This window comes from Labrus mixtus, chromosome 3 (genome assembly GCF_963584025.1).
Source record: "Labrus mixtus chromosome 3, fLabMix1.1, whole genome shotgun sequence".
NCBI classification, from domain to species: Eukaryota; Metazoa; Chordata; class Actinopteri; order Labriformes; family Labridae; genus Labrus; species Labrus mixtus.
In genome coordinates this window covers 12,797,915-12,810,064 of record NC_083614.1, presented here as the reverse complement: position 1 = coordinate 12,810,064, position 12,150 = coordinate 12,797,915, and the positions used below count along the sequence as shown (strand labels likewise).

Below are 12,150 nucleotides of genomic sequence, written 5' to 3'. Positions count from 1 at the left end.
GGCTACACACTAACTCTGCAGTGAGTGTGCAGAACAAACATTGCTACTGACTGCACCTTTAAAAGTAACTTTTTTTATTATTCAGAGTCAGAAGTCTTTGTTTTAGCTGATGTAAAACACTAAAGTATTGGGGGAGCTAAACATAAACAGAGCAACAGTTCTGTGGTTTGAAATGAAAATACATCCGAGTGGTCGCCGCCTGAATCTAAAGCTTCACTGACCTCATGACAGTGGTTGTAAAAAGTTGTTTTTTAATTCACTGACGCACCTCAGAGCTCTGTCAGCAAACCCGCCCACCTCTTTCTTCTCCTCCCCTCCCTGTTTTTACCCCCCTTTCCTGTGACACTCCCCCCTCTCTTTGTCTGGGTCAACTGGCCCTGCAAAGGTCACACACTCTTTATCCCACCGCCCTTAAGGAGGTCATATTTCTTCATATGATTGTCTGCAGGAGGATGTCCAAATTCCAGGCTGCGTTCTGGGAAATAGCACCAGAGATTAGCTTGGCACAAGGGGACCTGATAGAGAGGCTTTCAGAAATCCTCAATACACCCTGCTGAGGTGCTCAAATGCTCTCAAATTCCTCCTTCAAGTCCCTCGGATGGTCCACTCCTGAGTTTCCCATGGTGCTCCGAGATCGGTTTAGCCGTTAAGCGCCCGTTTGCATGAGTGTGTGTGTGGTTATGTGTGTGTGTGTGTGTGTGTGTGTGTCAGTTAAGCCAATGAACTCGTCTCCTTTCACTTCCCCTCATTAACATGTGAATCCCTCTTCCACAAGTAGGGCAGAGTGGAGAGACAAATGGACAAACAGAGCAGCGATTGACGTGAGAGAGCTAGATCTTATGTCTGAGTGTTTACGCAGCAGAACTCTGACTTCTTACTGCATTTCAGGCAATAAACGGCAACATCGAACTACAAATCACGCTGGAAAAGAAACTCATTTACTCTTTTGTCCTGTCCTGCCTCCTTTGGTCAGTGTGGATAGTGTAGAGTGACGCTCATTCTCCTGCCTTTTGTGTGATAATGTTTGGCTCTCAGACACTAAATACAAACCAGCAGCCTGTTGAGCGCTGATGCTCCTGCTGCTCCCTGTGTGTGTCTGCATCAATGAGCGTCCCACCTACTGTCCTCTACCTGCCAACCTCTGCAGAGAGACAGTCTGACAGTCTGACAGCAACCAAAAAATGCTTCTTTTAGAATATTTCATACATTATAGCTGCTTTTGAAGTATAGATTTCTTCATCTTCAAAAAGAAGAAAATGACATGTTGATTGTTCAGCCTTGTAATCCTCTGTTGTCAAAACATTCCCGGCTCAAGGCCCATTTAGCAGCTGTTGTGACATTTGTGATCAGATCACCTGAACTTAAACAGCAGGAAGGGTTTAGCACGGAATCAAATGCAGTAATTTTTACACTTCTGAACCAGTTCAAAACATCCCAAAATCGATTTTTCAAAAGGTAATGTTTCATCCTAAATATTTTTTTTATCAGCAGACAGTTTGAGCACAGCAAACTCCCTGCACCCTCTCCAGCTTCCTTCCAGTACACCGATGCAGAAGAGGTTGGGTCGGCCCTGGCACTGCAGTCGCGCAAACACTCCAAGTTGTCATAGAAGTTTTTATTGGCTATAGCTTTAAAATCAAAGCCAAAAGTAACCACAACCACATGTATTTGTACAAAAAGAAGCTCAGAAAAAAATGGGTGATTGTCGTGTTCAACCGTATTAGTGTGGACACAGAGTAGTTGATCTGTTCGAGCTGAGACAACACTTTGTTCTTTAGTGTGTGAGAGCATTCAGTGTGTGTCCACAAGAATGCATAAGAGAGTGTGTTTTGAGGTTTTTGAGAAGCTCACGAGCACGAGCGGTTTCTGGTGAATGCTGTTTTTCACGACATGAGCAGAAACACGATCTCCTCTCCATCACTGTTGAAACAACGGGCCGGGCTTCTGGGAACGTTTGGTGTAAAACTCTGACTCTGACCCACATGTCAGAACTCTCTGTGATGTGAGCGAACCTCATGAACCACAGTGGGAAAAAAAAAGTCTCCGTGCAGACTGATGTTGGATGTATGTGTTGGTGTGTCTGTGTTTGGGTCTTCAGGACGCCTTCAAGTCTTCAGCTCTCCATATTCATGATCCACTACAATCATACGCACACACGCACCACACATGGTCTCATGTGAAAAATGTTCCAGAGTGGGTGGGCTGTGTTGGGTTTTCTTGGTATTCACATGTTTTTAAATCCCTAAAGGAAAACTTTGACTGTGCCAGTAGTAGTACTAAACCCGTGAGATGTTTGTTTATTCTCTCCTCTTGAGAATCATTAGAGCACAATGTGGGTGTGTGTGATTGTGTTTGTGTGTTGGTGAAGAAGCCACTTACACATTTAATTTCACCAAACAAACTTTTAGCGACTGTAGAACGTGACCGTTTAGCGCGATTTCTTCTGTCAGGGTTAGTGAAGACAGATAACCAAACGATAGCCTGGGTATGTTGAACTCGCTTCGTAGTACAGGCCTCTTGATTTGACATCAGAGTAGCAGCTTGTCTCTGTTGAAAGGCTCTTTGATATCATGTAATAACTGCTCGCCGAAAACAGCGTCACATTTCGCCTACACAAAAAGGGTAGCAGTATCATGTCATGTTTCACTCGTGCAGACACAAATGGTTTCTGTTTAAAAAAACAAGTTTTAACACTGGCTCTGGAATGGCACCGTCTTCCCCTGAAATCCATCACACACGTTTTCTCACAGTGTGTTGACACAGTATTAGTGTTTGGGGGTTTCTTTTGTCTTCAGTAACAGAGCCCACGCCCTCAGTGTCAGTGTGTATTGACTCTGTGAGGATGGAGGGTCTGCTAATGCTAAAGAGCAAACCTCACTTCTCAATAGGCCGGTGTCAGAGAGTCAACAGGTGTGTGTGTGTGTGTGTGTGTGTGTGTGTGTGTGTGTGTGTGTGTGTGCAGAGTCAACAACCGGATCAGTGTTAGCATGAGCTCACAGACACCTGTCAGTCTCTGATTGTCTTTTAATGGGTTTTTTTCCCCCAACAGCTCACAGGTAAGTGCAGTAAGCTGTATGATGCAGCGTCATGTGTGGGTGTGTGTGGGTGAGTTCAAACATGCATTCATGTGTACATGTGTGTATGTGTGTGTGTGTAGCGATGCTGCCCAGCCTGGTGCTGCACCGCTCCTCTGTGCGTCCGTACCAGAGGGGTCTCTACTGCAGTGACTCCAGCCTCAACTATCCCTACAAGAAGAGCACCGTCCCCTCCTCAGTGCTCACTTCTGTTGGGTTGTTACTGCCCGCGGTCTCCGTAAGTCCCCAGCTCACAAAGAGCGCTCAGTGTCGGGGATCACTGAAGGCAGAAACAGGGAGGGCTGCAGGATCATGATGGTGGCTCTGAAGGAGTGATGACGCCAGATCTTGTCAAGTGCAGAAAGATGATGGCATTTTTGGTAATTTTAGTATTTTGAGGTATGGGCCATATCTTTTTTTTTTTAAACATAATTTGGCCTCTTAATGTAAAGATGTAGATTTTTTCAGTCCGCAGCACATGGAACATGTGAAATCAACATTTAATTCATATTGAGGGGGTAATTCTTTTTTTCTGTCACTCCTCTCCTGAGAGCTGACCAACAATATAATCCTTATGCCCAAACTTTTCTGCCGTATCCCATGATCCCCTGGTGCTTGTGTGCTCCTTGTGCTCCCCCTGTTCCCCTCTGTTTATGTCCGTGTCACTGACCTCTCCTCCCTGTCTCTCTCTCTCTCTCCCTCTCTCTCTCTCTCTCTCTCTCTCTCTCTCTCTCTCTCTCTCTTTCTCTGCTCCTCTCATTCCCTGTGTCTCCTGTAGCTAGCCTGCCTTTCCTGATCATTGAGACTAGCACCATAAAGCCGTACCAGCGCGGGTTTTACTGTTCGGACGAATCCATCCGCTACCCCCGAAAAGAGGGAGACACCATTAGCGATGCGGTGCTTTGTGGCGTTGGCATTCTTATTGCCATCTTCTCTGTAAGTCGACCTCCCTTTGTTTGCTGCTTTAAGAGTCACTTCTTAGAAAAAATCTCACTAACATAGCCCCTTTTTTTAAACTATTTTCCAAAACACCACTCTTTTTTTTGACGTAAATGTGCTCTTTATGTCCTGCCATTTCATTCTGTAATGTTTTCTACGTCATCTTAATCTTCCACTTCAGCTTTGAGCCGTTTCTAATGGTCTGTTTTTATTACATCGCTAAGGCAGTCAGAGGTAGAAAGAGGCCCCCCAAGAGACGTTATGGAAGTGTGTGAGCTGACGCATGCATGCCAAAGACCAAAGGGATTTTACAAGCTCCCAGTCCACTATCAAACCTCCCACTCGGACCCCTACTCGGTGACTCTGTTTCCCTGCACATTACTGCATATAGAGGGGTGTGACACAAAGTCTTCATTCCTTTGGCCTGACTCGAGCCCGGTGGAGGTGATGGCTGCTTTCTAGTGTCAGAAAATCAGAGTGGGGGGTGGAGGGGGTCAGAGGTAGTGGAAACATGTAATAATGATGCGGTGGGGTCTATGTCTGTCAATTAGTGCCAAAACGTCCCATGAGATGGTCTTTAAAGCCCCCAGACTCTTTTTGGCACCACAGGCTCCTCACCATCAGCGACACACACTGTACCAGCTCGGCTCTCCTGCTGATTGGAAGCAGCAGACATGTGTGTGTGTGTGTGTTAGTTAGCGCCATCACATGTTCACGTGTGGGCAGAGCTGGCGTGTCTCACACAGCTGTGTTCCATTAGTGGCGTCTACTGCCATGCCGACACCGTTCCTGTAACGCATGCACACACTCACTCACACACACGTATAGTTTGTATTCATATTCATGCACTGGTAGCAGATTCCAGTTGGGCCCCTTGTTTATCTTCTCTGCATGGGAAACCCCAACAGTCGCACTGCTCAGACATCATATCGGTGTCTGACAGGTTCCAGTTTCCACTGTGAGGAAAAACATGTCCACACAGTGGGATAGATCTATAGGCAGGTTCATTGATGAACCATCAGGCGATTATAGTGGCCGATCAGGCATGCCTGCGTGACAGGCCTGGCCTACATCTCCCAGCATTCATGTTCTTCCGATGTCTGTGCTTTAAAAAAAAAAACTACAGATCATCAGTCACCGAAAGCTGCCGTGAGCAAAAGAGAGAGAGAGCACTGTCTAAATTGTACAAATAAGTTTGCAACGTACTTGTGCAATTTAAACAGTGTGCAAAATGAAAATACAATTTACACACTATTAGGTGCCCAACACTTTTGTTTTTGTTGCCCTGGTGTGGAGAATCGTTTGATTCTTAGAATTACATCAATGTTTAAATTTGTCATTGTGACCCCGCTGTGAATTCAGTATTGAATGGAAATTAGGTGGAATTAAACCAAGACAGGAGCAGAAGAGGGGTTTGAATGCAAATGCTGACAAACCAAATAAACTTGTCTGGCCTTTATCGACCTCCTGTGGTTCTTATCTTAAGCCTAAATCAGAACAATTCATTGACAATAGCAAAGAAACGCACACAAATACGCCCCCATGTTTGTTTCTCCTGGCGGTTTTCCTGCCAGGGGACCACCCAACAGGCAGGAGAGGTGTGTTTAATGAGCCACAACATTACAAACATTGACAGAAGAATTGAATACACACACGTTTTCAATCTTTATTAACTAAATAAGATGTCTGAGACACTTACACTGCAGTGAGTTTTCTGCGGCTCAGAGATGGACGGTAAATATTTAGTGTGAGACTGAAGAGTGAAGCTTTGTGCAGAAAGGAAGGAGAGGAAAGGGAGCTGTGGTTAGAGGTGGAGGGCAGGCGCTCTGTCAGTCAGATACCCCAGGTGGTGCAGAAATGACTGACGTGTCCGGGCCTCTGAAGCTGGATCAGTTAGAGCCCCCTCGGTGTAGCAGAGGCCTTTCCATGGGCCTCAACTCCACTTAAAAGCACCTGGTCGGAGTAAAACAGGACTCAGGGTTGGCACATTGAACTTAATCTTTAAATCAGACCACTGCTCTGATTCAAATCCTCGTTATATCCGGGCTCAGGTCAGATGTTACAGATTTCATGTTTTCTTTTCCGCCATGTCTTCACTTTCTCTTTATCCTTCATATCCCACATAAAAGGCCCCACCGTATCATGGAGCATCACTAATAATCTCACCTCACATCCAAACTGCCTGAGGGAAGGGCAGGCCATGCTCATTCTCTGTGTGTGTCTCTGTGTGTGTGTGCGTCTCCCTCATCCTCTCTCCTCCATCTGTGACTTCATTAGAGACTTGAACTAGATTTCCTGCATGTTAAACAATCAAACTTGATCATTTTTATTGTATGTAAAAGTACTTTAAGACTTAAGTATTCTGCAGCATTGCAAAGTTAAATAATATCTTTATTATTTTACATTTATTTTATGAATTCTGTGATGTCCTTGTATCTTAAAAAGTCCCCTGTCTCTTAGATTGTAATTGGAGAATGCTTCAGGATTAATCAGCTGCATGAAGGAACAAAGTCTTTCATCGGGAATCCCTACGTGGCAGCGCTCTACAAACAGGTCAGCTCCCCTTAACTGTCCTGGTCATTAATATTAAGAAGATTGCATGAACAAGTATCATACATTAAACCCATGGATGCATAATAAGACCTCAGTGTTTCCCCTACCATTATATTAGGGGGGCGGCCCGCCCCCCCTGAAGGTCAAGTTAAAAAAATTTTTTTTTTTTTTTTTTTAAAGATTTATTTTTGTGCTTTTTGTGCCTTTATTGTAGGAATAGTATAGTGGATAGAGTGGGAAATCAGGGAAAGAAGTCATTTAAAGATACCTTTCCAATAGAAAAGGACAGCTGTCATCAAAAGTAACACATGAACACCAAGATTTGTGTCGCTGTGTCGGCTTGTCCCCACCCCCCCAACGCTTTAAACCTAGGGGAAACACTGGACCTGATACAGCATCATTGTAATGATAATTTCCTCTGCAGCCAAAACAAAAGATTTTATTTTTTTTAAGAGAAGTCTGTAGAACTTTCGACAGGAAACTTTGAACTGCTAATTTTGACTCTCTGACGTCTCATCATGATTGGTTGTGATCTTCCAGATGGGCGTGTTTCTGTTCGGTTGTGGGGTCAGCCAGTCGTTCACTGACATCGCCAAGGTGTCCGTTGGTCGCATGAGACCTCACTTCTTAGACGTGTGTAAACCAGATTTCTCCACCATTGACTGCTCCCAGGGATACATCACCAACTACACCTGCAGAGGGGATGAGAGCGATGTGCAGGAGGCCAGGTGTGTGTCAACAACAACACAACACACTGTTTATATCATGTAGGATGGTCAAGATACCAGAACTATACACCTCAATAGGATACTATAACAAATCAAAAGATATCGATACGTGTTTATTACCACAGCAACAAAAGTCATAGACACCAGATTTGCAGAAAAACTTTAGCATATACTGTCGAAATTGCACGAAAACACAGTAAAAAAAAAAATGTTTTTGTGTGAATTAGACAGTGTGCAGGAGTTTGCCTATGATTTTTGATGGATGGAAGTTTTTGATACTATTGATCATCAAGATAATGGAGATTTTATCGTTTTCAAACATATGGTATCAAAGATAATCGAAGTATCAAACATTTCGACAAACCTGAATATGTCATGTGAATATTAACAATCGTCTTCATCTTCACAGGAAATCCTTCTTCTCAGGACACGCCTCTTTTTCGATGTTCACCATGCTGTACCTGGCTGTGAGTTAAACACACACACGCACACTCACACACACACACACACACACACACAAACACATGCAAACGCACACAGGGTCCAAGACACAGAAACGTCAGTATTTAGATCTTTAAGGGAAATCTTGGGCTGTTGTTGATTCACTCACTGCCTGAAGAAAATCAAACCATTGTTCTCCTCTTCCTCTGCCTCCTCCTCCTCACACACTCCATGAGGAGTTTCATTCTTCCGTTTTGTCCTCTGAGGGATGGATGGATGCACTCCACCTGTTTTCTTCAATCAGCCATGTGAATTCACCTCCTGTCCTCTCCTGTTTCCCTCATCCTCTCTCTCCACCTGTTGTGGGTGACGATTGGAGGCATAGCCACCCTGGAGGCGTTGCATGCTTCAAACAGTCTTCATTTGTACCAATCCAAAGCTTTCCAGTCATCTCTTCCCTCTCCTTCTCTCTGAGGCTGGGGGAGGTGAGTCAGTGTTCGGGTCTGGCTCGGTCACTCATTGAAGTTCTGGTGTGGTGCAGTGAGAGCTTCTTGCGGGTATTTCCCAGCCTCTCTGTGAACCTTCTGCTTCGTCCGAGGAGGAGAGAGAAGAGCGAATAAAGAGGGAAAGATGTGCTGCGTCCAGACCACACTGTGACACACTGGTCCCAGAGCATTGATCCTTCTGTGGTGAGTTCAGGACTCGAGCCAGAGGAGGCAAAAACAGAAAGAGAGGAAGAAGAAGAGGAAGAGTCCGTAGTGGATGTTTTGGAACACAAAACCAGCCTGAAACAAAAAAACCCACTGAAGGCATTCCTTGTGGGAAAAACAGCAAAAACAAAAGAAAATTGTTTTTGCCAGCTGTACAACACTCGTGTAACTCCATGTTTTCACTCACAGAAGCCGCCCTCTATCCTGAAGTGTCCTTAAATAAGTCTCCAGCTGAATCGTGCACGAGATATGTTATCAAGGAACACAATCTGAAGTGAAATCAATGCAACATGAGTTTGGATAATAGCAAAGCATGTAAAGATAAAAAGGCCTGCAGCGGATCAATATTTGTATCAGGAGTGGAAGAGTTATTGATCTTCTTGTACTAATTTCATTTTGAGTGAATGTGTTTCCTGAGGTGTCAAATGATTCCTTTAAATGATGGATCACTCCTCAATATTGTTATTGATTGACAGTGAAGAGGTCAATGAGTAACCTATTAGAGAAGTCACAGGGAAGGAATTTCTCCTGTGTGCTTTAAGGTAATGTAACAGTGCAGTGTGCCCGGCCAGCACCTTGTTGTTTGTGTGTTTGTTTTAAGTGCAGAGTTATGATTTTTGTGACAAATGAATGAACTTTATTGTAACAGTGGCTGTAAGGAATTGATTTGCAATGAGGTTTGGTGCAAGCTGGGTGAGAGGTTCATTGGCAGTAAAGTTGTCAAAAACACTTTTGAACACCACCTGTTTTATAAGATACTATGTCAGTTATTTTAGTGATCGATAGTATCTCAGGGCAAAGCGTTTAAAAAAAAATCTTCAGGTCATATTTTTAACCAAAAGCTGCTGAGATGAGAGTTCGACAGTGTGCAGGAGTTTGCCTGCAATTCTTGTTAACTGAAAACAAGAAATTACCTGACATTGGGTGCTTTTTCTTCCTTGCTGTGGTATCGATATTGTTTGATTTTGACTAGATTTGCATCAAAAATTCTGGTATTAGGGCAGTTGTTAGTTAGTTGAGACCTATATGTATTTACCTACATTCTCTACACCTTTCAGGTAGAGAATTGGCACATTGCCTTGTCTTAATTAGCTGCGTCTCCCATGGAAGACAAAATATTCCCAAACTGGCAAAGTAAGGAATAAGCTGCACCCAAGACCGAAACCGTTGAGCACCAGAAGCAAACAGACAGCTGCCGGGGAAAACTAAGATTTAACATCCAGTAATAAAAAGAAAGCTCTAAGCTCATAAAAGAGGGAAAACACAAACAGAGTGGTTTGGCCGTTTAGTACCATACACTATGTTTGGCTTGTCAACTACAAATGATATAAATATTTTAATAACCCAACAGCCCTGTCATTCTTTTATTTCCGCACAAGATCTGAACATGCACTAGATCATCTCAGCAGAACAGTTGTGGTACAAACAAGTCCTCGGGAGGTTTTTTTTTTGTCCTCCAGAAACCAAATAGGGCTCCTGTGGCTCGTTGGTTCTGAACGTCAGCTCTGTTTTGCTCCATTGTTGCTCACAACAGAGAAAGTGTCATATCCACACAGAGGCTGTCACCTCGCTCACACATCCCCTCCTCCTGGTCACTATGAAGGGAACTATGAAGTGTGTCTATCTGTGGTGCAGACCGAATTTCAGCTTCCTCAGACGAGACACAGATAACTGCATACTGTACAGCTTCACTACAGCCACAGAGAACAATATATGTGTGTGTCCAGATCATCTTCTATCAGTTGTTTTGTCTCATTGTAACACGTCTCTGAGCTGGCAGGAAAGGCTGAGTCATTTCTGCATGTCAGTTCAGTCTACTATCTGTTTGTGAGGAAAGGCCAGCGTGATTGTTTGCGATATAAGAGGCTTTAACCACAGCTATGCTTCCGTTTCACAGCGTGTGTGTCTCTCAGCGTGGTGTGAACCAAAGGAGTGGGGGCTGGTGTTTAAAACGAGCCCTGGGTGTCATTCTTTCTCACATTGTTGCGTTTGTTCTCTTTTCTTTCTTGCCGACTGTGAGTCAGATCATCAGAGCAGACGGAGGAGAAGCTCTGAAGAGATGAGTCGGATTCCTGCAGAAACCACCAGACTCTGTGTCGCTCTCTCTCGATCCGTCATCTGCCGGGACTCCTTATGTTGTTGTGTTTCATCGTTGTTTTCCTCAGATCTGAATGTTCTGTGAGCGAGAGGACAGCAAGGGACACATGTCAGAGTCTTTTTTAGGTCTGAGCTGGACTCAAAAAAAGAGAGACGATGCCTTTTGAGGTTTTAGTTGCTTTCTCTCAGCTTCTTATCTCGACTGTATGTGAGCTGAGTCAGGGTTGGACGGGTTATTTGGGTTTACTCGCTGCCCTTCAGCTGGATGGGGCCATGATGATTAGCAGGTCACTTTAACTCTTTGTTTTGGCTGAGTGAAGTGCTCACGCTCGCTGATCCATCTAAGCCAGATCAGATTGAGAGGTTTATGTCTTGTGTCCACATCACTTTTTTTAAATTTATCTTTTCATCCCTATATAGCCTCGCATATCTTTTTCTTTTATTCATTCACTAAAGCCGCTTTCACATATACATGCTCAAAACGTTTCCATACAATTCCCTGGACATTCAGACCCTGTTCTTTACTGCACTGCATTTCACACAGCAGGAGATTAAAAAGTCAAAAACTGCTGTGTAGGAGAGTGAACTCGAGCAACAAAAACAACAGCACACAGTGAGAGACTTTCAGTTACGGACACACTCTCACAACTGGAAATATTCAGTTCGTCGAAGGTGAAGGGAGGTTCCTGGACAGAGCGTGCTGCAGGAGGAGGAGTGTTCAGTAACGTCTCCTGTTTGTGTTTTTACATCACTACAACATGGAAAAGGATGTTTCCACAACACAAACACAACAGTAGGAAACATCATCCAGACACCTGAGGCGAGCAGTAAAGAGGATAAAGAAGAACAACTGCTCTCGAACTGAACTTCATCATCACGCGACACACTCGCTCGCCACGACTTCACGAAGACAATTTTACAGGGAGCTGCAGGAAAAAGTCAACATGAAGTCCTGGTGAACAGACTGAGGTGTGCGGGGCATGTGGGCAGTGGCTCATGTTCAAGATGAAAGTTGTGGGTGATTGACACAATGGATGTGAGACACCAATGTTGTGTGTATCATCACCTCCTGCAAGAATTGCTTCAGCCTTTTCTGGCCACTCTGCTCCTGCAGATGTTTCTTTCCCTCATACAGCCGTATTACAGCCTGGGACAGACACAGCAAGAAGAAGTTGATTTGCCATTTACTCTCGTTTACGATGGTGAGTCCAGCTCAGTATGATTGTTTGCTTGAAGAAGAGCTACAGTTGTGACCCCAGTGCCTTCTTAAAAAGTAGATTTCCAACGAGGAGCAGCAGCACAGAAAAAGTGAACTCCTCCTGCAGGCCCTTGGGATGTTCTTTTAGAAGTTGCATCCATGGCTGCAGGATACAGGACAGAAGGACTTGTCAGTCATTCTGGTTGGCCACCTGAGAACCACGGCACAGGAAACCTGCCGTCTAAACATCCCAGGGAGGAGAGCAGTGGAGTGGATGGGATGGGAGGGATCACTTCCTCTGCTTCCGTTTCGAAAAGAACAATGACGCAGTGTCGTGGAGGAAGTGTGAGTGAGCTTTACGTCCACACCTATGGGGACTCGTAGTGGACGGGGGGGGGGGGGGTTACTGT

General features: G+C 44.5%; 2 protein-coding genes across 3 annotated transcripts in view; one reads left to right on the top strand and one right to left on the bottom strand.

Moving 5' to 3' along the window:
* The window catches only part of bloc1s2 (biogenesis of lysosomal organelles complex-1, subunit 2), a 287,967-nt gene that overhangs the window by 154,365 nt on the left and 121,452 nt on the right, over positions 1-12,150 (bottom strand). The window lies entirely within an intron of this gene.
* Positions 1-12,150, top strand: part of plpp3 (phospholipid phosphatase 3) — a 37,218-nt gene that overhangs the window by 14,354 nt on the left and 10,714 nt on the right. Inside the window, exons 2-5 of one of the 2 annotated variants that reach the window (XM_061031831.1) lie at positions 3,158-3,312; positions 6,474-6,566; positions 7,107-7,294; positions 7,704-7,761. In XM_061031831.1, the coding sequence (XP_060887814.1) occupies positions 3,158-3,312; positions 6,474-6,566; positions 7,107-7,294; positions 7,704-7,761 (494 nt within the window). Of the gene's footprint in view, positions 1-3,157; positions 3,313-3,852; positions 4,011-6,473; positions 6,567-7,106; positions 7,295-7,703; positions 7,762-12,150 lie in introns of both variants that reach the window. The other variant, XM_061031825.1, reaches the window with a different exon arrangement.